The 26,416-nt window shown below is 33.1% G+C and overlaps 1 protein-coding gene across 1 annotated transcript in view; it reads left to right on the forward strand.

Moving 5' to 3' along the window:
- Positions 1–1,117: 1,117 nt before the first annotated feature.
- LOC115442009 (neprilysin-4) overlaps positions 1,118–26,416 on the forward strand; it is a 55,517-nt gene continuing 30,218 nt past the window's right edge. Inside the window, exons 1-2 of the mRNA XM_030166955.2 lie at positions 1,118–1,349; positions 22,897–22,964. Coding sequence (XP_030022815.1) covers positions 1,338–1,349; positions 22,897–22,964 — 80 coding nt within the window. The 5' untranslated portion in view covers positions 1,118–1,337. The remainder of the gene's footprint in view (positions 1,350–22,896; positions 22,965–26,416) is intronic.

Genomic DNA, 26,416 nt, shown 5'->3' on the forward strand with positions numbered 1-26,416 from the left:
GGATTTTGTATATGTCAAATTAATAAAAATTATTATAATATTGTATGTAAAAGAAATTTATTAGTGTATTGTAAATAATATTTATCAATTTTATAGCTTGTGTTAAGTCTTTTAATATAAATAACAATATTGAAAATACTGATGGCTGCACTCTTCTATCCATTCTTTTCATTTCCTTTGCCCGCGGCATTCTAACTTCTTGAACATTTGAGAGTGATGGGCGGGAAATTTTGCTGGCTCATGGCAACTGCAACTTGCTACATCCCGCGAGTGAAATATTAATAATTTTGAATTCTTGAAGTATGAAGCAATTGGAACAGATGTATTTATGGCGTGTATTCACTATTTATATGTAATCATTAAAATGAATGTTCATCTCAAAGAAGCACTTTACTGAATATAGAGATTGTGTACTATGTAAGTATTCTACATAAACCTTACAATATTTAGTTAGCTAGTTTATTTTCAAAGGAAACTTTAACATAATAATATTAATATTATTAAGTTATAAACATTCAAGTCAGTACTTCAAGACGAGCTTGCATTTTGATCTTAACTTGTCCTAAACCATGGATACACACTCCAAACGCAAATAAATTATGTACCTGGTATTGCATTTATTTCAGTACTTAGTTTTAGTTATGACTTTGTTAAACGTTAGTTCGTATATCAATTTATTTCTTTATTTTTGTTGATTATTATTTCCTTCTATTATATACACTGTAATTTCTATAAATCAAAATGTAATGTAATGTGTATAATTCAAAGATTCAAGACATACAACAATATGAAATTGCCTAAGTATTCTTCATGTCTTTGTTCTAGCATAACCAACTTCACTTGATAGAAATTTACATCCCTTGTTCATTGCTGTTATTTAAATTCAGTAAACAGGTATACTTCATGTGCAAAGTGTTGGAGGCAAGAAATACTACTAATTTGGAAATTATTACATGATTTCCCACGCGATTACAAATAAAGGTAAAAAAAAAACCAATTCAAGTTTGCAACAGTAGGTATTGAAACCAGCGCATCGACGCACTGAAACAAATCTTATGTTTCGGCATCTTCACCTTTACCTTACCTTCACCTTCATTTCGCGGGATGCTCGTTTGCTTTCTGTCAAACAATGGCGGGTCGTTGCACCGCGATGGCGGGGAAGCAAAACTGGCGCGCCGGTTCAAGTGTAGCCATTACCGCGCCGCACCACCAACGTACGCATGCGCGGCGCATGCGGATTACGCGCCAAAACTTTACGTTGTAGAAAAAGTTTATTAAAAAAAAATTAAGTACTTATCCTTTTTGTGTTGTGTGGTTAAAAGAAAATTTAATACAAAATGAAATATAAGGTAAGATTTTCGAACTACCCTCTTTTTGATATTCGAATGTCTATTTCATTACTTTATGGCAAAATGTTTTTTTTTATTAATCAAATGATGTTTTAAATATAAACCAAGCCCGAAAAAAATAAAAAGCACAATCGCAATCAATGTAATTCAGCAATTTTATTAAGGTTAATCATGCACCGGTAATAAGAAATTAATTAATATGCATAGGCACCTGCATAGAATAAAATCAATTGTCGTTTTTCATTACATAATTTGCAACAAGTAAAGCCTTGGAAGCCCGACTCTCACGTAATGACAGGCTGTTGACAACGATGATTTTTTAATTTGTATGATTTAACTTTTTATAACGAAACACTAAGAACTTAACCTTAACTGTGAATTAACCAGCATTCATGAAAAATAGATAACTAAATAAATTATTAAATTCTAAATTAGGAACAAATTAAAAAATAAATTGTGTTACTTTGTATTAAAAAGCCGCTTTAATTTAGAGTAGATGAAGATTCATTGACCAAATTGTATCAAAACATCTATGTGCAATTTTAAAATCTTTTCGTGTATCGGTTTTATACAAGGTAATACTAATAAATGACCTATGACATCACATAACGCAGGAACTTATCTGCAGTTGAGTTAAAGTATAAAAAAAATCTGGGAAGTAAAAAAAGATATAAACAAGGTACACCTTCTTTGAAAAAATCTGTTCTTATGAATGCATTAGAGATAATTAAAAAGTTGACAGAATTATTAGCATTTTATTGTTCCATTGATTTGTAGTTAAAAGTTTTTTTCAATTCACTGTCCACATCATGCAATTCCGACCAATGGTTATTTTGTCCATTTATATCCTTACCTAAAAAGCATAACCTTTTAGCGTATAAAGAACTAACACTAATTCACGATATGCAAAACAAAATCCGTGCGGGAATTGAACCTACACACTGAAACTTCTCAACATACTTCATTATTGCGTTGACAAGTGGATCAATGAGCCAAGATCACGTGCCTTTATTAGTTTCCGTGTAGATAATATCTTATAAAATTGCATAATGTTATGAAAATTGCTGTAATTAGACTTGTTCGCTTATTTTTGAAAAAAGTTAATCAGGAAAATTAAATCATTTTATACCGTGGAAATAAATGACAATTAAACATCTTTATTAATCTTCTATTCATGTTGAATTGTAGTTATTTATGTATTTGTACTTACAATAAAAAATACTATGACGACAAATCAGCGATTTTATGATATTTTTTTTCTGTTTGTCAGTGTGCATCTCCGAAAGTACTGAACGGATTTTCATGTAGTTTTCACAAGTAGTCAGAGTATAAATAGCAGCTTAAACCTAATACATGCTTTATTTCATTAAAATGGGATATCGGAAACATTATCAATAAAATTTACATATACTAAATTTGATTACCTATTTCTAACACAAAAAACAAACTAAGTAGTTTGATACTAGAGTTGAAAAACTTTATTTTATTATTTTCATGTTTTTACAAATCCTTTGATCCTTCGCATAGTTGACCTTTTCGTTCTAACGGTTTTAAACACGGTCGAAATGAGAGAAATATCTAATTAAAACAAATTATTGATAAAATCCGGGTGGATATCGACTGAATGGCGGGTAGGCCTTATGTTTACCGAAACAATATATAAAAATATTTGGAAAAGTCATTGTTCATGCGATCGCATCGACTCCATTGTTAATTGGGAAGCGTTCACAATCAAAATTTAAATACGATTATACAATCGACGTGCAAAATAAAAAGACAAAAACTCACTTTCGTCACAATATTTGAGTGAATAGCTAGTAAAAGTATCTAGTAAATGCTTGTAGTCTTATAATATCTAATGTTAGAATATCATGTTTTAAATGAATTGGAATGAAAATAATAAATTATGTTTTGTAGATGTAGAAAGGGAATCCAAAATAGATAATTGATAAGTTTAAATTATTTTACGGATCGATATTGGTTGATTAGAAAGCGATTTACTATTCTTAGATATTCGTTGTATTTTTTACTAAATGGTCACATCTTATTAAGTAGATGCCAATAACTAAAAGTTCGTCTATTTTTTAGGTCTAGTGGACTTGTTCAAACACAGTCTAGTCTCAGTGTATCTGCTTGACTGTACGTTACTTACCTTACATCTACACTCTTCGTGTAAAAAGTGTTGTTATAAAAATAGTAGCAAGATTTTAAACATCTTGTATTGAACGTATTTCTTTAGTGACATAAATTACCAAGGTTTTTATCTATCTGATGCTCAAACTGGAGAGAGGATGGAATGACCTCACGATGCACAGAGGACGTGCTTTAGATGATGACAATATGATGTAAACATGAAAATTTGGATATATTTTAACTGCATACTTTTTTAGCTGTTCTTTTGCCTTAGTAAATCGTTGTAGTCTGCAAGGGAATTGGTTATAACGTAATTTGTATCAAAGCATTCTCGCATTTATTTACAAATGTTTGTGTTCCATTTGTTAGTAAAAAGATAATTTAAGAGATTTTAAGAAGACTTAGTAATGATTTAGTTTTGTTTTCATGGTGCGTCAAATCTAAAGTAGTTGATGGTACACAAAAATACAGATCTTGAGAGTTCAGTACAGCGAAACGTAACGATCACCGGGAAACGCTGCGTTCTTTGACGTTTGTATGATATTTTGGCGTCACTGAATATACACTATGAGCCCCTATGTTCACTGAACGATTGCACCCACAAACAAGACCTCGTTTGATAATGCAACAAAAATATTATCAGACACTTTGGCGGTCGTGCCTTTATTGTGTTAATTACAATCGAATGTCATGAGATAAAAACATTCGCAATGGTCACGTGTGAAGTGTTTAGTGTCAGTGGGTACTCCCATCACAACCTGTGGTAAAGAATCGTACATCGGGATAGTTTCCATAGTAATCTGCATTACTTTGGGTTAGTTAGAGGTCTCCTTTTAATGATCTGAAAAATACTAACATGTGATAGATTTGATTACCTTGGTGAGGTAGTTGTATTGCTTATGATTTCGGCGCGATAGTTATAAAACTATCGCGCCGAAATCTCGATTCAAATCCAGGCTCGGGCAAAAATGATTTGGGTTTTACTGTTAAATGGCAATAGGCCCGCCCCCTATTACATAGGATTGGACGCAGCTCTAGTAATGGGTGTTACATCTCTGCCTTCCTTTGAAATGGGAAAGGGCATGGTTCATATGTATGGAGTAGTTTATGTGGTAATAGTTTAGTCAGTATAATAAATTTGCAGGGTCCGTGGGGCGGATAATCTGACCAATTTTCACTTCCAATGCAATGGATTGAGAGAGATGTTAACATATTTATTTATGCAAATCATAAACGCCACTTACAAAAAGGATCTCATGTTGTAGTCTTCCAGGCCGATGTCGGTTATGGCACGTCGACTTTTGATCCTAGTTCTTGGCACCATATGTATGTCCCACCATAACAATGGAAAATATACTATCTACACTTAGTGATATCTAAGTGCCTGAACTAAAAAAAAAACCAGCCTAGCCAAAAAAAAAATTTGGCTTCCTCATAAGTACCTAACATTTTAATAACCAACTAGATGCCATTTAATGTGTTCTTTCGATCTTTCTTTTTAGGATAAACATTTAGATGGTAAAAAATACAATGTCCCAATAATGGCCAGCGCCGTGGGCGGACATTAATAAACATAACTGTATCAGTGATGCATCAATATTATTTTGATAACCATTGTTAATCCAAGAGTCGGTCATCGAACTTCGCGACATTTCCTTACAATGGGTCTAACTGTTAAGCATATTATGTGCTTTATGTTCTTGGCCGATATTTTTTGCGGTCGCCTTTCGATGGCTTTTTCCTACATGAACGGACATTATAACGGGTATAGGTACTTATTAAGAGTGGAGTAGGTCGTTGTCAACATATTGGTTTTCGGCTGAATCAGATAAGCAGATCTCTCGCCTGATGGTTTGCCATGCTTATCAGTAATCAGTAGGTTTGAAACGTCTGGTACCGTATGACATGTGCTAAAGAACTATATACGTAGCATGACAGTAGCAAAGCTCTCTTCGACCTAAGGTACTGGAGATATATATTTTTATGAATGCCTAGTAATAACTGTTCATAATATCCCTCAAATACAACAGTGCTAGCAGTAACCACACTTAGACATGGCGATGAATCTAAGTCAGAGTAGCGGGTCTTGGGAGCATACCTGCAATATTTCTCAGTATAGCGGTCTGTTTAGTTCTCGCAAGTTATCACTGTTTACCACGAGACGCGGCCATATAATTTTAAAACGGTATAATTTCTAAATTTAGTTGACTTCGCCTAAAAGCATATAAAAATAATATTATGTAAGGTGCGTTGGGGTTAAATCGGACGCTTTTTCGACGTGTTAAACAGTCTTCCCGAATTATTTTTTTACAAGAATTCTATAGGAGTTATCATAATGAATCATTAATTTAGCTACATGTTATTAAATGTACTAAATGGTATATATTTTTTCAATTCCTTAAAAATAACAGTTAATGTTTTACAAGGCTTTAAAAAAGTACCACACTTTTAGAAATGTGTGAGAAAGATAGGACCTTCACAGGCATAGTTCGGACTACTATCTAAAATCGTCTATGATACAGGATTCTAAAATCTATAAAAAGAGCATATTCTGATCTAGATAGTCATTTATAAATATTCAAAAATCTTTAAAAATATCGTGAGATATTTATAGAAGCGAAATTTGTTTTTTTAATAGTTCTAGGCTTACGGTCTTACCCCTCATGATTGACACTGTAGATATTCTTAAAAATATTCGCAGAAATAGTACATACACGTGTAAATAAATAACAAATAAACAAAATTGATCATTCAGCTGAGCTAAAAAAAATTACATAATTACTGAGTTCAGACGTTTTCGTGTGTAAATTTTGATACAAACTTGCAATTTTTACAAGTGCTAGATCGAACGATTTTTATCCGTTCTTTAACGACAAATAATTGTATGCGTAAAGATCGGATCTCAGGGAATATAGGTGTTTCGACAAATTTGAATAAATAAGTCACAAGATTTATTTCCTTTATGGTACTATATGACTACAAAGTTAATTGAAAACAGTAAATACTAAACTAAAATTAGGCATATTCTTGCATGGGGTTAATCCGGATCTGCCAGGGAACAACGAAATACCGATATTTTGTTTGTTAGCACCGTAAACATTATTTACTTGACGGAATCATTCATGTGAACTAGTGGAACGTAAGGAAGAAAATGGGGTCGCAGGTAGTGTTGTCCAAAAACAAAAATTATAACACAATTGCGAGTTATTTGATTTATACGATGTTACACCTCCTACGATCTTACCCCAACGCGCCAATATAATAAAAGTTTGTGTGAAAAGCATTTCGTGCAAAAAATACTAAGTTATTTTGGTAAAGATACTTAAGGGTTTGAACTTTGTTGCGAGCGTGAAAAAAGCAATCAAGGCGGAGGCTTTACAAAGTACCAAAAATAAGCACAGTGAATTTCTTATGGGATAACTTATTCAAAGGACTTTTTCATTTTATAATCTTGCATTTCGTTGCATGTGGTCGTTAACGGACACTGACCCTGCATTCTTGATTGTATTTTTGGAACCCAAATAAAAAATCAAGTAAAATCATGTATTTTATCTCCCCGCATTAAAACGATATGGTTTTGTATTTAGTTAAATAAAAAGTAAGACCCTAAAATAATCGACGATACTTCGATTTAATGGTCGAGGTTTTGCTTTCTGTTCAAAAGAAAACGTATGAACACAAACGTACAAACGTATATACATATTATATTATATTATACAGTTATTAGTAGCGAGCTATTGCGCGTTGTAAATGTAAATCCATTAACTATTTTCACTAATTTACAGACATTTTATGTAAACATTGTTATTATTGTTTTCTTTTATCCTTCAAATAATTTAAAGCCGGAGACAGACCATTACAATAATAAAAAAAATAAGGTTAAACCCTGATTAAAAGTGTTTATTGACAAATCTCTAGTCATCCGAAGTATATTCTAAGATTATGTACAAGATTTATATTCGTTAAAAATATAATACAATTATTTATTTTTTCTACAATTAAACGGTATAGTTATTTATCCACAGTACACATAACGACGCGTAGAAATAAATTATGCGTGGAATTAAAACAACTGCCTGTGCGGTATCTAGGAAGAGGATGTTCTATGGAGCTTCAATTATGCCATCAATTTATTCAGACTCGACCTGTTTTTGTACTTATTGCGACTATGGTCAGCACAAAGCATGTACTTTATTCTTTATTGTCGTGTCTTATGTAATGTATCTTCTGGTTAGATAAGAAAAACTAGTAAAGTATTCCTGGTTCATAAATAATGAGTTTAAATAAAATTAGGCTGCCGTAGCGGGTGTGATGGCATATTTAGCCAGAGTACTACGAAGACTACAAATAGTCGTTTTTAGACTGTAAAAAATACAGCTTATCATTATAAATCTTATGAGCAGCAGTACCAGAAATAAAAAATAATATTATTAAATAATTATATTTGGCCCAATTATTTTTACAATAACTTCTACGTTCGATATTGTTTGAAAAAAAATAATTATATGTAGATATTTATCAAAGCATACTGTTAGCTGGCGCATTAGCTTGTTAAACAAAACAATCCTTAAGCTGATCCTGCGATGTAATAAAATATGCTGACATATCATAAATAATTGCGTATAATGTGCGTGAGATATGGGAGGAACGTGATATAGTTGGGCAACTCTGTGCTCCGTGAACTGTAAGATAGATGCGCATGCGCAGCGCATCCGCGATGCAAGGACGTTGCTTGAGAGCTTTTGCCTAGTGCCGCGCCTAGGGCTCAAGCACCATGCACTTACTGTAATGAAATAACTTGAATTATCTGTTGACGTTTTGAAGACAATATTATTGAGGCAAAGATCTTGATTCTTACGCAACGATTTTTATGACATATTCGGACTGTCTGTATATCATTTTCAGTCATGTACAAAAATAAATGATAGGTAGGTACAAATAGAAATCCAAATTCTCAAAAATAAAACCGATATTTAGTACTGGTTTGTGATCTCGTCGCGTCGGTTCAAATATGTGGAGTCTCGCTTACTACAGTACTTTGATATAAAACGTGAAAGATCAGTGTTGCTTCCGCTCTGTATAACAGCACGATCTTCATTCTGTGACATTTGTTGATCTTTAGGCGGAGTGGGCACATAAGCAACGACGCACAAAGTAACGCAGAGAATCGCGGATTGTAGAGAATGTAGTCTTCTAGCACGAGATTCATAGTTGTATTTTATTTTTATATTCGTTGCATGTGAAATTAAATATAATTTAATTACTATTATTAGAACAAAAAGGGCCGCTATGATTGGTTAATATTGTTGTATCTCAATCTTCTCTTGTTAACACAGCTTTACTCCGTCCTTAGATAAAAAAACGTCTATGAATAAGGGGGTAAGCTTAATTGTTTCATCTCTGTTTGCGGTAAGCCTTAAATACCTTCAAATAGTACATAAATTGAAATCGTGTGTACGTTTCAATTAGCATTTCTTCCAGATTACCTCATGTTCACCTTTACTAACTTCACTTGCTAGGGTTTAGTGTACTTTTTTATTGAGTCATACTTTGATAGATCTTGTACACCCGTTTAATGAAGTTTTAAAAGGTGGTTAAAGTTTAAGGAACAGTGCATTTTATGTGTAACGTATAAATATTAACTATATTGGCATCTAACAAAAACAATTGCTAGCTTGAATTTCACTAGAACTAGCTATACCTACCAAACTGTAAGTACCTTTAATTGAAGTGCCATTTTTTTACGATAACCGCGCGTGGCCCCAGAGCTTTGATAGGACACCCCGGGCCTAAAAGAGCATCATAGGCTGGGAACAGCTCAGCATAATAAAAAAAAATATTGTTTACCCAACGCAAATGATGCAAATATCTCATTAACAAAGCACAAAACAGTCGGTTGCCATAATTTCTCACTGCGGAGTCGAGATGTTACGTTGAATTATGCACGAAATGCATGTTTTATTCATGGGTTTGCGATTTAATTGCCGATTATGAACAAACAGACAACGTGGCTTGGATGCGTTATTAAATAAACGAATACCCGGTGTTTCCTTAGTTTTTCAAATTGATTAGTGTTTTATGTCATACCTTTGGATATCGTTGGAACTCCTTGTTTTTTTTACTTAATCAATATTTATTAACCGACTTCAAAAAAAAGAGGAGGTTATCAATTCGACGTGAATGTTTTTTTTTATGTTACCTCAAAACTCACTCATTTATGAATCGATTTAGAAAATTCTTTTTTTATTCTAAAGAATATCTCTCCAGATTGGTCCCATACTTTTTTTTTTCAACATCGCTTCAGTAGTTTGGTTAATCTATTTATCTAGCTTAACTAGCAAATTTAATAATTATTTTTTGGTTGAGTGGTTTTTCAAGGCGGTTTAATTTTTTGTTAAATTATTTTTATTGTATTTATAATATTTATCTTATTATAGCGTCTCTTTTTTTTTCTTAATATGAGACCAGCTAGTGTTTATCGCCATCTAGAACTTTGAATAACAAAATATTTCATGATATTGTATTAATCGATTCAGGCTTAAATATCTCTAAATGTTAGATCTTGTAATGTCCAGTAACACTTTGGTTACAAAATACTTGATATCCATTGGTTTGTAGCGGAGCTACTTTCGTTTTACAGATTAAAATTCCAAAAAAAACCTTAGTCTAAATTATATTAAAATTTATGTTAACTTGTAAATAAACTTACATACAGACTTATTTTTAAATTCATAATTAAAATACTGTATTTACAAACCTTAATATCATAGTGTAATAACAATACAGGTCATACGGAAGCCCGATAGTGCTTTGGGTAATATATACGAGGAGATAGACCATGAGACGTACAAAGACACGCGCTCGCATACTAGAGTCCTACCGTATGAAAATAAAATATAAAAAAGATTTCATAAAGCATTTTATGTCGTGTGACTACCTTTGAATACCAATGAACGGTAAAATTCAATTTCGCTATAAAACATTGAATTACAAATTTTGTTATGCGCTTCTTTCGTCGGAAGAAAATATTTTCTTCAATAAATGTAAAAAACAAATAATAAATTAAACATAAGAAAGGGTTAAGCTTTGTTTTGTAGAACGCGATTGGAATATTGAACATCTTTACGTAAGTGCTGCGTATTATCATGTTGAAAACACAATAAATATTTTTGTTTACTTTGCAGCGATAAATGGCGAAAATATCCGTATAAATGTTGTCAACTTGTTACTGAGAAATATGGGTACAAGTGGTTCCAAAGTGCATAAATAAATATTTTTTTAACGGTATTTTATTTTCTATCGAATAAATCGTATGAAGGTTTGATGGCTTATGTTACTATAGGAATACAAAAGGGAGACGTAAGGGTTAGTTGTTATGTCACCGCGAATTTTAATCAGCGAATGAAATATAATACCTAAGCTTCTACTTTACAACGGTGAGCGGCTTATAATTATTAACGCTTTCGAGCATATCCTATCCATTCATGTGTTAGGATAAACAAAATTACCTTTTAGGTAATCTATTTTATAACGGAAAATAATGGATTGCCGAAGGGCAATGCCACTCCATCCAAATAGCTTGAGGGCTAAGGAAGTTGGCATTACAATTGTATAATCCATTTCATTTACAAGCCATTTCTCGTCGTACTACATCAAGGTGCGTGAGCGCACGTGCACTCCACTTTCCCTCCATAGGCAACGTTTCCATTGAATATCACTCGAGCCTGTTGCGTAACAGTTCCGCTCTTGTAACACGTATACTTGCTTCGATTCCGGACACTGAACGTTTATTATTTTTATTACAGTTGACTGTAAAGTGGCAAATTAGCGCTAAATATGGCGGATATGTATTTTCGAGGTGATTATGTTCTACTCTTTATACGTCTGGTAGAGCGTCTAAAATTATTTGCTTGTTTTTCATCACGTGAGTAGATTAGTGTTTAAGTATGTGTCTTAGAAACTCTTGCTAGTTTACTACAGATATTTGTTTTTTAGCAATTGAACAAATGGGAACTCGTTTGCTGGTAACTTTTTTTGAGTAAAGAGTTTGTGTTTGTATTGATGTCCAGTGATGCTGAAAAGGCCACTTCAAAGGCTTTTTTGTATAAAAAATTCGCGGACGTGCGAAACTTTTTATCCAATCCTTCATTGTTAGTAGTGTGCAAAACTCCACTACTGGTTCAAACCTTATTAATTTGGGTAATAAATCCGTCAGTTCTGCGGCTCATCACGCTTCCCAGTTAACATACAAACTGTTGATTAGCTTTTTCTAATTAATCAATAGAAAGAAATACTTGCTATAGTATATTACGCATGTGCAATTGAGAAATTCATGCACAAAATCTATATTAAACATTTTATCATTGACAAAATCATTGAGTTACAACCTAGACTAGAAATGCACGCATAAACGGTGTTAAAAAGTTTGGTTTTTAAATAACAGGGAGCTGAGTACCACAGATATTTACCTGTTGAAAATATTCGATAGATTTCTCCCAAACCTGAAACACGTACAACCTAAATGATACACAAAGCCGTGAACTTGGTTTTGTAGACCACGTCGCGTTTCTATCGCGGTTTACAACATTATCGATTTGTAAAGACATTGATTCGCCGCGAAAACAAGGGAAAATGGCGGTTGCGTAACGAAATGGCAGACTCGTGGGCAATGCAATGTCGCAAGTTCGAAGTTCACGAGACGAGACCGAGAACTTGATTTAGCTCATTACGGTGTGTAACAACCATGGTGGATCAATTTGCAAGTTTCCTTTATTGCAATCGATGGTACTGGATTTTAAAGTGAATATTTCGTCGCTGTAGGTGGAGAACTAAATAACTCAAAATTTCTAGTTTCGAGATAAACGCGATTAACTGTTTTTTTCCGTTATTTTTAAGCATTACTAAAAAACTATAAATAATTTTAATGTCGGTATTTTTATATATCTTGGGTCTTATTATCTGTTATATTATGCATTAACAAAAAAAACTCTGACCTGAAGAATAAAAATATAAAAAAATAAAAACTTCTTATTTAATTCTGCCACGACAATGTTTTGTAAGTATACTAAAATAAACTAAATAACTCGTATAGTTATTTAGTTTTGCCACACTAGAAACCATATGGTAAAGTAATTATAAGGTTAAATAATTACAATTATAGAGTTTATTAAAGTGAATACCATTAGGATTTTCAATGTCTAAATTAAACAAATCAAGTTGTTTAGTTCTTCTACACACTTGATTAATTTTGTTAAACAATAGACTCGAGGAAGAATTAAACAACTCATTTTATTTAATTTCTTTACTATTGAACAGATTATAAGTCGCAGTTTATTGATTTTATTATTTAATTATTTACTTTTCTACAACAAAATATATATTATTTGAATATATTTATTTCTCCACTTTTAACATAAAAAAGCTATAATTTCGAAACGGGATAAGATAATGAAATGCTTGTGAGGCCAAAATATGCGCCATGTTTTGAGCAACACAAAAGTGATGAAAGTCCAAAATGGCCAAAATTCGAGTTATTTAGTTCTCCACCTACAACGACGATTTATATTTTTATCCATTTTAATCGAAATATTTTACGTTTATCTTGGAGAAGAATTCTTGAAATATAGATATTATTTTATATTTTGAAAGTAGTAAAGGTAGAAAAATAACTAGCCCCAACAAGAAGTACGCAGAACTCATCTCATTATAGTTCTGCTTTGGTAGACATACTAAATAGTAATCTACTAAATTATATCACGTAACAGCTTCTAGCTTATTGGTATATTACTTGCATCTATTTAAATAGGACAACACTCCGTCATTGTGTTCATGTTAGGCATGGTTTGAAAAAATGATTTCTAAAGCCGATAAATAAATTTAAAACCACCACAATGCCAAAAGTGGGCAACTTTAATATATGCAGATCCGCACCATATATTACTTCATACTGATAATGAAGCTGTGACCCTTGTCAAATATAAAACATAAACGCGATATTTTTGGTATAAACGCCAACCGCAGTCCATGCGCGCACGGGCGTTAAAATGTCTGGAGGCCAAACAGCCGTTTATTACAAAAAAATATGAATAACACTCTATTCATGCTAGTTACACATACAGTCTTCACGCTTTTATCCTGACGGTATAGGTAGTGGTGATTATAGGCGTGGAGAACCCAGTATTCGCCAAGTGTGTTCCGTCCCATGATGTGATAGGAGGCAAGCCAATCGCCATATCGGGCACTAACTCCAGACTCCCCGACTGATAGTGAGCTGAAAAACCCAATGTTGCTGTGACTGCACAGGGTTAGATAGTCACTAGTATAAAATCATATTTGATTGTATTTTAGTTGACTTCGTAGATCGTTGTATTTTACATATAATTGCCCTTCCTTAAACCTATTTTTGTTAAAAGAAAAAAAAAACACCAATTTTTATATCATTTTTATTTTGATCTAAGCAAATATTACAATTATTAGTAATTTCGGCTATTTCAACGCACGAAAAAACCGCCCGTGTGCGCTTTACTTAGCAGGTATTAGGGTCATTGGCTGTGTAAAGGACAGCGTCCTCAGGTGTCATGTAACGTTTACATAATAATAATTTCGTGACTTCGGTTAACAGTAACATTTTTTATTTTTTATTTATGTAAAACATGCACTGCAGGTACCAATATTTTTTGTAAGCGATAGCTTGGAACGGAGCGGACTGTCAGGACAAATTTATTAGAAAATCTCCAAGCCACCTTTGGATTTTATTTCATTAACAGTTATTAGCCTATTATAAGTTAATCAATAATTAATAAAAATCTCCTCAAAGATTTACTTAATTGTTTATGATATTCAACGTGCATAATCCCCTCAAATTACAATAAGACTATAATTCAATCAATCTCCACAAATTTTATAGTAAGTCAAACAGTTCACACTGTATCAGTTTCAACACAAGCCCACATGACCTTGCGCAGGCGCACTATGTCGACCAAACGAGAGTGAAAGCAAGAAACGTACTCTCTCACGATACTAGTGAAATCTATCGGTGTCACCCGCTAAAGTAGAGTTCGCACGCTATACGTCGACATGTAATTAGACAAAGCACGCCGATATTGCTCCCCACGGCTACCGTTGCTATGTGATTTGGTCTTGTTATGAGGTGTTAACACGCAGCATCCACTACGTTTTAGACATTGGTAATAAGTTATATAATTCTCATTCACATAATTTCTTTCACAAAATACAAGCCTCGCACTTTGTTTATTTTTGACTGAAAGCAATGTAATTTCTAGGCTAAATGATATTTAATGTTTCATTTTTTAGGCTGCATAAAAATTTGGAAATATTGTGTGTGTTTATATGAATTTGAAATGTGTGAAATAAGTGTTTATTCACAATTTACTAATTTATTTATTTTTATTTATTTATATATTGACCATTGCATTAAAAAATATTTAAGTACAAATCATTATCACGCGTCCGTCTAAATTCTAGATGAAAAGTTAACTAAGCTCGATATTTCTGACGATTTAAATAATTAGTTATGACACTCAAAATAATATCCTTCTAATTTAATTTCGAACAATGGTATACGTTAAGATATAAATAAAACTAAAAAGTTCTTTGTAGGTACACATTAAATAAATAAATGCGCAAATAGAATCCATGACAAATTAGATAATCTATGAAATTATTCTTCCGTCTATCAAAATACCTGTATTTATCTCGTATTTACTGCAAGACATAGGTGTTTAAACTTACACCAACCTTATCAAATTGATGATTTTATTAATTAGATTTGATTATATCATTAAATATAAGGGTTTCTCGGAATAAGAAGAAACAGGGTCTAGAATTAAATATTTTAATAACAGCTGTTAAATGGGCTTATGTAATTTACATGTCTGTCCTCTTTAAATACAGCTAGCCCTTAGAATGTTTAAAAAAACGCCACTCGTAAGTCGATGTCGTTAAATTCTGATGTTTGTGATTGACTGAGAGACCAATGAGTCAGTTACGTATTAGTCTCAACTAATCCCAATAAAACGACACGGAGTTGTGTTTTTGCCTCATTCACACAGAATGTTTTGTGGGTTTCACAATTTTGCCATCACCAATCATATTCGATTATCTTCATAAAAGAAGGGAAAATACAGTTTGCAAAAATAATTTAATTATTAGGTATTTCCACAAGGTCGAAATGTCCTACTTTTTGCCCTATTATTTTTGTAGGAAGTATGTTAGGTATTGTGGTTTCCTCTCAAACGAGTCTAATTACAGTAAACATGAATATTTAGATTCGTTTATGCACATCTTGTTATTAGGCGATGATTCCTATCAGTAACATGACTCATGCAAACTTCATGCTGGCATCCCTTGAATACCACTACATTTATCGATAGTTGAGATATTTCCATCTCAAGATGCCTATCGGTATATTGCCAGGTTGCCTGTGGGTGAGATCCATACATCAAATGATTACGTCGTACGCTCTCCAAACAAATGAAGCTTTGACAAACATTCAAACGTAATATGATTGCAATCCAAGCAGATGCATTCTCGAAAGTGAACGTTAGTGCAAAAGAAAAACGTAAAAAGGAACAATTGGGTAACTAGCACAACACACTATAAGTGGAGCGGCTTGCGTGACATAATGCTGTGGGTAATGCAGTTCGATAATAGATCGACATTGAACGGAACGCTGTTCCGTTGTGCTGGTATAGATACTATAGTGGTGTATTGAGTCTGACATTACCACATATGCAGAGAAAGTACGTATATACATGACATGAGTGTAGTTGAAGAAATACAAAGTACAGTTCAAGGTATTTTATGATTATCAAAATAGTATTGAACCACAACACACTCGAGTATGATCTACGTATTCGAATTCCGTTTTGTTTTTATTGCCATACACATTTAGAATTTGTAAATAATTTCACACTCTAATCGCTACATACAGAGCGTTTTATAAGTAAATTATTGCATCCATTTTTTTTTGCACTAGTAAATGTATGTAGCGTTAAAATTCAGTCAAGACTGTCTGATACGGAAGTTGATAATGAATTTAAGTGCAACTAATGAAGTAGTACACGGAAGAAGGTCTCATTAACCTGGTCCAATAATAAACATATATTCCATATGATAATGATATTGCCCAAGGCCAGTCCTAGTTCCATTTACTATTATTACCCTAAATTTTGAATAACGGTTTCATTTATTTGTGAATATCATAGACGGCGGCAATTAAGTAATGGATGGATGGGATCAATGATACAATGAGACATTTTGACAAAGGAAACAAATACCGCATTCTTGCTGTTTGTTTTTAGTTAGTGTGATATACCTTATTTCCATTATCGTATATTTGGTGAGTCGTCAGGGGAAGTATAGATACACGTTATCGATGAGAGTACGCAAAATTCATCGTGAGCCACTGAATTTAATAATTGTGGTAAAAATCAGAGTGATCTATTCCGATGAGTTGCATTCCATTTTAAAACAGTAAATAACAGTGAAGCAGTTGACATAATTTGGGTAAACCAAAACGAAGAACAATAAAAAATATACATATTAGATATATATATTTCAAATATATTGTATAGCATTTATATACCTTTGAGCGTAAACTACACCCGACCACTTTGCGATGGCTTGGTAAAAGATCTTATGACAATTAGAGGGAGATTATTTCAGTACTGATTTACATAAATATCTTTGTGAAATTAGCGATGAATCGATTCAGCTCAATGACACAATTGATTCCAATCGAGGTTACAGATACTACGCGCGCTGGACCGTACCTTCATCAAACGTTTCCTCACATTTCGAAAATTTGTAAAAATATACCGTAACTATTTGCGTGAGTAGCAAAAAGTAATGAATCTTGGATTCTTGATGAGCGAAGCTTTTATAAAATTAAACAGATAGTACCATTGAAGAATTAAGTCTACTTTGAACACGGCTTTAAGAGGACGCTAAAATTACTATTATGTTCATAGATGCTGTTTATTCTCAGTTCTTGTTACATTAATAAAAACAGTGTGTGCCTATGAAGCAAGTTTGCTTAGTATCGCTGCGTACAACCTACTGCGATAGCCTGTAGATTTAATTATGTAAGTGTTGAAAACTACAAGACCTAAATATCTACATGGGTCGCCTGGTAGATTTGAAGGTTTGGTGACAACCCTATATGGATAATTAAGATTTCTGTCAATAATGCAATATGGAATATTAAGTTCTGTTAAGGTTGTCGATAAAAAATATTTATATCACCTTCTACAAAGTATAAATAGGGACACAGAAGGTTTTGTTTACTTTGCGAGACAATACATTTAACATGTGTAAAAATATTATCTTCTAAATGAATAGTCAGATCGCTGCTTATAAATAGAAATATCTAGAATTACATTTCTTAATAACCCGATACTTCCGACTCCAAGCAATTTATACACACCGGAACTGCAGATAAGGCTGTTTCTAACAAAACACTGATCACTGATAGCATTGCAATTCCTTATTATATTGCTCAATTAGTTTGGTGTCAATGCACGCCAGAAGCAAACGTAGTTAAATTCCTAGGTCGCGTAACAGTCTAATTTACAGTCTGTCATCAAAGCTATCTAGAGAGAACAACGTTCGCTTAAACTATGTACCTTTCTGTAGCGAAGGATCCATATAATCCGATTCGTGCCGGCTTCCCTCTCCGGCTCTGCAGACGGCATTTATGCATATTAGTACTTATAAGTTACGTCGGCTTACCTTTCAGAAACTTCACGCTTCGCCTCTAGTACCTTTGACCTCTACAACTTCTTTGCATGACAGGAATATTTTTGTTTTGAAGAAAACAGTTTCAACCAATAAGTCATGGTTCAAAGCTTGGCATTCCTTCATAGCTTTCTTTTTTATGCAGGTTTTACATTATGGGCAGGGGTTCCGAAAGACTTTATATTGTTTATTCATCAATTTGTATATCGCCGTTATACCAATGCCACACTGTAAAACGTATTCATTCAGTTTCGATATTTAGCAACTATTTAGTCGAATCGATTATCTTTTGCAATGTTGATTTCACTTTATTTTTATTATCGACGTTTTCTATATCAATTAGAATAATTATTTCGATTTGTCGTGGGGCTGCGATTTATGTATTAAATATTTTTTATAGTCCAATTACAAACGTTTTAGTATCAATAAAATATAATACTTATTGGTTTTCTTTTGTTTCATAAGATACCATAAATATTACAGTTTGTTGGATCGGTTTTGTATTTACTAGCAGTTAAGATCATAAAGAGTTAATTGCCGGGGAAATTAAATTCATCCTTCTCTATCGAAATGAAGTATCAATGCCTTAATCAAAGTAATATGCTTAGAAGCATGTAAGCTAGCTTGTTCCATCTATATGAATATAAAAAAGCATGCTCAAAACGATGCATAAAAATTTAGAAATTGAAATTGTAACAACGTGGCACGCATTTTAGGAAGAAAAAAAACTACATTTTGATATGCAAATTTTGTTATTTTAAATTAACTTAGTAATTTTCTGGATTACAAAGAACTAACTACTCTACAAATTATAATTTTTTTGTATAATTTATGCTTCAATTATAAAAAATCTATACAATTTTTAGAAATTCTAAATCAATTTCTATGCAATTTATCTAGTTGCATAAAAACGATCGTGTCATATTGTAATTATTTGTTGGCAAATATTGTGACTTATGTTTGTGCAAAGTTTCTTTATTTATTATTTCGCGATTATAAAAACTAACTTCATCTTCAGCGTCTGTCTGGTTGTCTTATACGTTAAAATGCTTATCCTACACAAAATTACTACTATCTTATTAGTATCTTAAAACTTTTTTTATAATTTTATCTAGATGGTTATGACAAAACTAACCTTAATACGATACAAGCTAGTACACATCTTAGTGTTATGATGAAACGAAATGAAATGATTTATTTGCATCCGTAAAATGTTATACATTATTTAGATTCCGTCAATATAAACTCTACCACCAGTTCGGAAAGCAGTTCTCGCCAGAGAAGAACGGACAAGAAACTCTGGTTTCGCTCTTTTCAAAATCAGTTTAAGACTACATGATAAAGAGAGGAGAGAAAAATACAATTGGTTTTATTGTTGTTTAGAGCAGTACATTTATATGCCCCTAAAATAAGGAATAAATTAATTAAAATTTTCATATGAGTGCTCAACCCTCTCAGGAGTCATGAAAAAAAAATGTATTATGCATATAATTATTTTCATTTAGCACCCCTAGCAATTATAAATAGTAAACGTAATGGGCAGAACAGTCCAGAAGTAGTTTTAGTAGTAACAAAGATCTTAACTCTAGCCAATATTGTTTATATTTGTCTATCACTATAATATAATGTAGCTGATATGCCCCTGTCTTTTGGAGGAACCATTGATAACAAATATTCATTCGTTGTAGGTTATCAACTTGCTTAAATCTTTCATTTTAAAAGGTGTATTTATATTTCCTTTAACGTGACCTAGATCTGTTTTCCTTAGTGATAAGAGAAGTGGAAGATAGAAAAACATCACGTACGTGAAAACTAGATATATCTTAACTAGATATATCTATGCATAGGGTTGATATCTGTTCTCTGTGAATTATTTATAGTCTGAAACTATGCCGAAACCTAGGAAAACGTATTAAACATATCGTGATAAAACCTGGACGTCCAATGGAAATACCTCTAATTAATTAATTGAAATACTTTCACATTGTGTTTGTAAATTAAACCACATATTAGTTTTTACTTCTGCTAGCATTTTCACCAATAATCCCAGTTTTACTTAATTTTTTTTGATCATTTTGTAATTTAATGCGAATTTGGTACGTAAGTGAGTTTATTTCTGACTGAATGTTTGATTTTGCTGCGGCGATTTTTTTCTCTAAGAGTAGTAGTGGCATTAGGGAGTGAAGAATTAAAATTACCTTATATTGTTTATTTTGTTCAAAAATAAATAAGTAGTAAATTAGTATTGGAATGTAAAAATGACCCTGTATTTCATTTAAATGTTAAGGTTTTCTCCGATGTCAAAAAAGCGATAAAAATTGGTAGCCCTAAATATAAATTGTCTTATCAACGTCTTTAGTGACTTGTTCTGCATAATACTACATGCATAATATAGATACCATATTATTCACCCATGAAGGCAGCCTTCATTATCCATGGCCCGTTTTACTCTATAGGAACCAATCTTCCTCTTTTATTAACTCTCTCACTCTTTTTTCTAATCTGAGTACTATAGGCTCCTTTTATCATAGGATAACTTTAACATTTATGGATAGAAAACCACAAGTAGAAGCTGGTAAAATTATCATCATGTTTCTTTTGAACCCTGACGCTTTCAAGCCACAAGTAGAAGCTGGTTAAATTATCCTCATACTTCTTATGAACTCTGACAAACACTTAATTAAAATTGTGTTATAATAACTACAGGTGTAAATTTTAAAATCTATCAATACCTCCTATTTATATCTCAAGCGAAGTAATGTGATTCAAATCAGTGATCACTTCCTAGGTCGTGGTATCGGAAGTGTTCCATGACCTGCTCCGTGACGGCGCAGTCCTTACCACGTTAGCGTTTTTCATTCATGTTTTACTGATCACTTTTGTTACTGTTTTCCTAGAATCATAAAGTTATGAATAATTGTAGTCACACGTGTATTGTTTCCTGTTCAATGTGTGTATCAATCGAGCTTATTAAAGAATAGCGAGATTACATTAAACTAACATACGAGTACGAACATACGTGCCATTGGGTGGTAATAAGATTTTTCAATTTGATTGTTCGCGAGCCTAGCACGATACGATGGGAAACCTTTCTATAGCTTTTTCATCCTTTTGTTTTTTTTCGGCCACGTGACTTATCAGCGATATGTTATTCTTATATATTTATTGTTTTCTATGAGCTTTAATAGTTGTAGAAAGGCATATTGTCTGAAGGCCCCAGATGTGTCATGTGTCCATGCCGAAACATGCTAAATGTGAACTCAAAATACATTGCCATGCCCTTCGCATACAACTGCAACCAAATATTTCCCTTTTGACACCTGAGCACTGAATCTTGAATATTTTTGTCTTAGAGTTTTATTTTGGTAAGATATTTTGTATTCAATTAATCCCCGTAATGAACTAACTTGGAACTAATGCGCGGGGAAATTATGATAAAACGCTTTTATGGTCTTGGTTTACCTCACGCGACTACTTGAATATTTTTGTACTCACAACGCTTGGTTTTAATATAACCTTAAACTTAGAAAACGGTTATATTGATATTTATTTAAATCGATGTCACTATGTATCGACCTTATATAATTAAAATAAATAGTAACCAGACATTTTATTGTGAAATCAAAGATTTTACCTTAAAAACTATAGAAAGCGTATTTTTTGTAGCATTGAGAGTCAGACACTTCCTGTTATAAAATAACAGACTTTAAAACAAACAATTATGACTCAATATCATTATAAAGTAAATTGAACATTATATTTTAAAAACCTCGATTTTCAATGTCCCAACTGATACTTGTTTCTGTTGCTTACTTTATAATTTATTTAATGTCATCAATGGCTCATTAGAGACGTACTTTTGCAATTGGCGAGGAATACACAACACTCGTCGGTTAACACTTTATCTAGACTCCATTCCACTTATCAACAATACAGTGGGAACATTTAAAAATACACTTTTAGTTTTTTTTTTCTAGGCACGCAATACAAACTAAACTCCCAAAATATTATGTCAACCAACGATAAATATCACGTATCGTTGGTTCCAAGAATTGTGCCGGAATCACTAATCAATAGATAACTGCCTATGAACCTCGCTTGCCTATTTAGCTTGTAGTTTGCACTCGTGGTCAGTCCATTATGATAAGTGGGCGGCCGGAGTGATGCGTGTCCATTGTTACTACAACTCAATTATATCATAATAGTTCCGTTACAACGCGGTTAATGTGTTCGCAATTGTTTTTAATCACTGTAGAACTGACTGTTGTATGAAAAGAAATACAAATAAGGCTAGATCAGTATCGAATTATGAATTTGATCATGATTCATGAATAATCACTGATCAATAAATTTAAGTATGCAGAAAATAAAGAAAAAATATGTTTTAATTGACATCGGGGATAAATGGCTTGTGTGTGTCTATGTTAACTGATCGACCATGTGTACGAGTTCACCCTAACCTAGGAAAAACGAAATAAATATAGATTAACAGCACCCTAACTTAGTTTTCGGTTTACCTCTTATATTGATGTTACGTTGAGAACGCATTCACAGTGTCACTTCGGTAATAGTTCAAATTAATAAATAGTACTGTGAAGCATGTTTCGTAGTCAATATGTCAACACGAAACTGTTACTGATTGGTGGTCTGTTTGCAGGTAAAGGACGCGGACGCGGAGAGCCACCGCTCCGAGAAGATCGGCGACCACAACTTGGAGGAGAAACTGTGAGTATCTATAACTTTCATAGTAGTGCCATACATTTATAAGCAGCTTTTTCCAAATGCTAATTGTGCGTATTTTTGTAAGAAAAAAAAACTAGTCAATGTCATATATAAATATCAATGTTCGTATTTTATACGCTTCCTGCAATAGGGTGGTACGCACGAGCTTTAAACTCACGGTTTTAAAGAACGCGTACTCAGTCGACTCGACGTCGGCGGCACACAACCGACTTGCTCGTACTGTTTGTTTATATTATGTTATGAAAAACAAGAACGAAGATATCATTGTAATCTGAGTTAAGGAATGGATAACCAAAAGAAATCGTTAATACCATATCAATTTATTAAAATACTTATGTCAGGAAAAGGTAATTTTCGTAATTATTTGCGAATGCCAGAGTCATTGTATGAAGAACTCTTGAAATCAGTTTTACCTATTATAAGTTAAGGCGATACACGTGTATTAGAATCTATGTAATTGCTTATTGATAAGTCTAATAATAATGATATCAGCCCTGTAATTTATACTGTCCCGTTATTGGGCACGGGCCGCCTCTACTGCTGAGAAGGATTACATTGGCAGTTCGTTCTAATCTCAACTAGGCTACTGCCGCTCTTAATGACTTATTAATTGTAACAATACTTCGGCTCGCCGTGCGCAAGCTGCCACACGTTCGAGCCTAGACGAGATACGAACAAAACATCATATTGGTTTGATCGCCGATGAAATTGCTCGGCGATTTTGAAGTACGCGTATTTTGAATTACCTTCTGTTTCGGTAACTCGCCAGGTACAATAAACTATTTAAAAATGCTGTATAGTTTGCGTTATTCGGAGTGAGAAGAATTTCCTGTTAATGATTTTTTTTGTGTTGGTTAAGCCGTTTCATACATTATGATTATTCTTATAAAAATAGTACTTTTTTTATGACATTACTTACTGTAGGCCATTGAAAAGCGTAACTTTCCAGCGCTTTTTGGGATTTATGATTTTTACTCACAAAATTATGTTGATAATCTAAAGCAGTTTCATTAGAGCGTGAGTATCGCATCATCTTTATCGTGCATTGTGCAATAAATTAAACATTTCCCAGGATCATTGTGTTTACATTTTGTTGGGAAAAGATCACGCCTGCGATTTACGCACTTAGACAAACGTTTCGCCAATCTTGAATTATCGTGGATCAAGTCCCTTCTAATTTAATATCCAGAGAACTGAAAAATATGAGTGTGGAAACAATTATCAACTAATGGCCGATATCTTTATGCGAACTTAACTGCTGCCATCGGATTAATTAAGGAAAAGGACCAATCAAAATTAAGTTTATTAAACTTGCTTACAGACGAGTTATTGTGATTGGTTCATTGTTACCATTAACGATCGAAGATTTCTTATAAGAATCGGCCATAGCCCATAGTACTATGACCACCATTCAACAACTAGAAGTCTGTAAATGGATATAATTTTATTTACGCTTAGAGCATTGTACCCGTAGCTATATCAATAACTTTCTATACAAATAGCTAAAGCTGAAACAAAGTGGGGAGGATACGCGAGAACCTATACCACAATTCAATAAAGTAAAAATGTCATTCGGTTATTGTTCTGGTTACGCCATGTGATATTAGTTTCGCCATGAGTGAAGCAATATCTCAGGAAATGGTATAGATATAGGCTGTTCGCTAACGTATCAAAAGTTATTACATGTAAGCAATCGAATGAGCATCTTTTTTTAAAATGAGCAAAGCTAACGCGACGTCGGTGTGGTGTCTCGCGTCAACATGTCAAAGCGGCGTCAAACCAGCGTGGCAAAGGAAGCGTGTATTATAATTCAATCTCTAAGAGTTTTGATAATAATTTATTTCCTTCATTTGTTATCTTGTACAGTCTTCCCCCTACACTACGTCAATTTAACAAAAAATATTTTCGAAACTTGGTTTGCTTTCTACAAACTTACATTTTATATTATTTACACACTTTCGTCACTCCATGCGACAGCCGTTACATATACTTTGCAGTTGCGTTTAAAGAAAGGGAATAATGTAATGAAATCAAGGTCCAGGCTTTTTAATTAAACCACTACTCATTTATTGGGTAATTTATAGAGAAAAGTTTCTTTTGTTACACAGAGCCGTGGCATATTGCTTAACTGAGCAAATTATCAACAACTTGGTTATATGTTACCAAAAACCATTCAGCCGAGTTACGAATCTTGGATATTGAACAGCCTTTGAAGTAAATAATAATAATTATGACAGACTAAATATTTAAACTTGGCACATGAGGTTACCGACATGTGGGATGTGGACTCTACAATTATTGTCCTGATTGTCGTTTCTGCGCATGGGTTGATACCAAAGAGCCTCGACCAACATCTTCGGAAGCTCTCAATTGGCCGTTGGGTCGAAGGCCAGATGCAGAAGGCAGTATTGCTAGACACGGCGCGCATTGTGAGGAGATTCCTCACTTTGAATGCCTAACCGCCGGTGGCCAGGGTCTTGAGCTTCGCCATCGGAGGGTCATAATTTTTTTTATATTTTTATATGCATGTATTTTTTAATGTATATGTAAAAATGTAAAAAAATACCTTTAAAATAAAGAGAATTGACCATTATGACAAACATTATAATTTTAAACATAGAATACTATAGGTAGAATGCCTCGGTAGCGTATTTGTATTACAGTTTGACTGCAGTGCCGAGGTTCGATCCCCGGGTCGTGCAAAGTGATATTCTTTTTCATCATACATACATCGTGAAACGGAATACATAAAACGGAAATTGCCTGTTGCGCCTCTGCCTACCCCTTCGGGAATAAAAAGGTGTCTATGTATTACATTATACCAGGTAAACATGATAATTGCATGCAATAGTAAAGTCCAAATCCGACCTTCCAGCACACAAGTTTTAAGCCGCGTGTATCAGTAATTATTATGTGAAACAAATTTTATGTCGGAGCCGGGATTGAAGCCCCTACCTCTCATATTAACGGCGCACCAACTCGTCGGCAGTGTCATGATATAAAATAACATTTAAATGTTCTTCAATAAAATCACCAGACAGTAAATAATGCTATTTATTACACCGGGTTTATACAATAAAACCTAAGTATTAAAAATTTCGGATTTCGCATAAAAATTTAAATAAAGAAAGAAATATTGAATTCAAATATAAGTATTTTTTAAATATCTTTGTTTGTATGTATTAGGCGAATTCGCGAAAATATTATGTACCAATTAAAGCTTTACGATAGGAAACAGTTATTAATTATTCACAATTAGGCACGTTTAATTTCTGATCGCTAAATTATTTAATTATTTCTGTAGGTCAAATGTTCAGGTAATGCGCGAATCGGTTTGTATATGATGTTTTATTATTATTGAATGTGAATCTGTTTATTGTTTTGAAAATATTTAATAAAATAACAATAGTATCAGCCCTGTATTATATACTGTC

This window comes from Manduca sexta, chromosome 22 (genome assembly GCF_014839805.1).
Source record: "Manduca sexta isolate Smith_Timp_Sample1 chromosome 22, JHU_Msex_v1.0, whole genome shotgun sequence".
NCBI lineage: Eukaryota > Metazoa > Arthropoda > Insecta > Lepidoptera > Sphingidae > Manduca > Manduca sexta.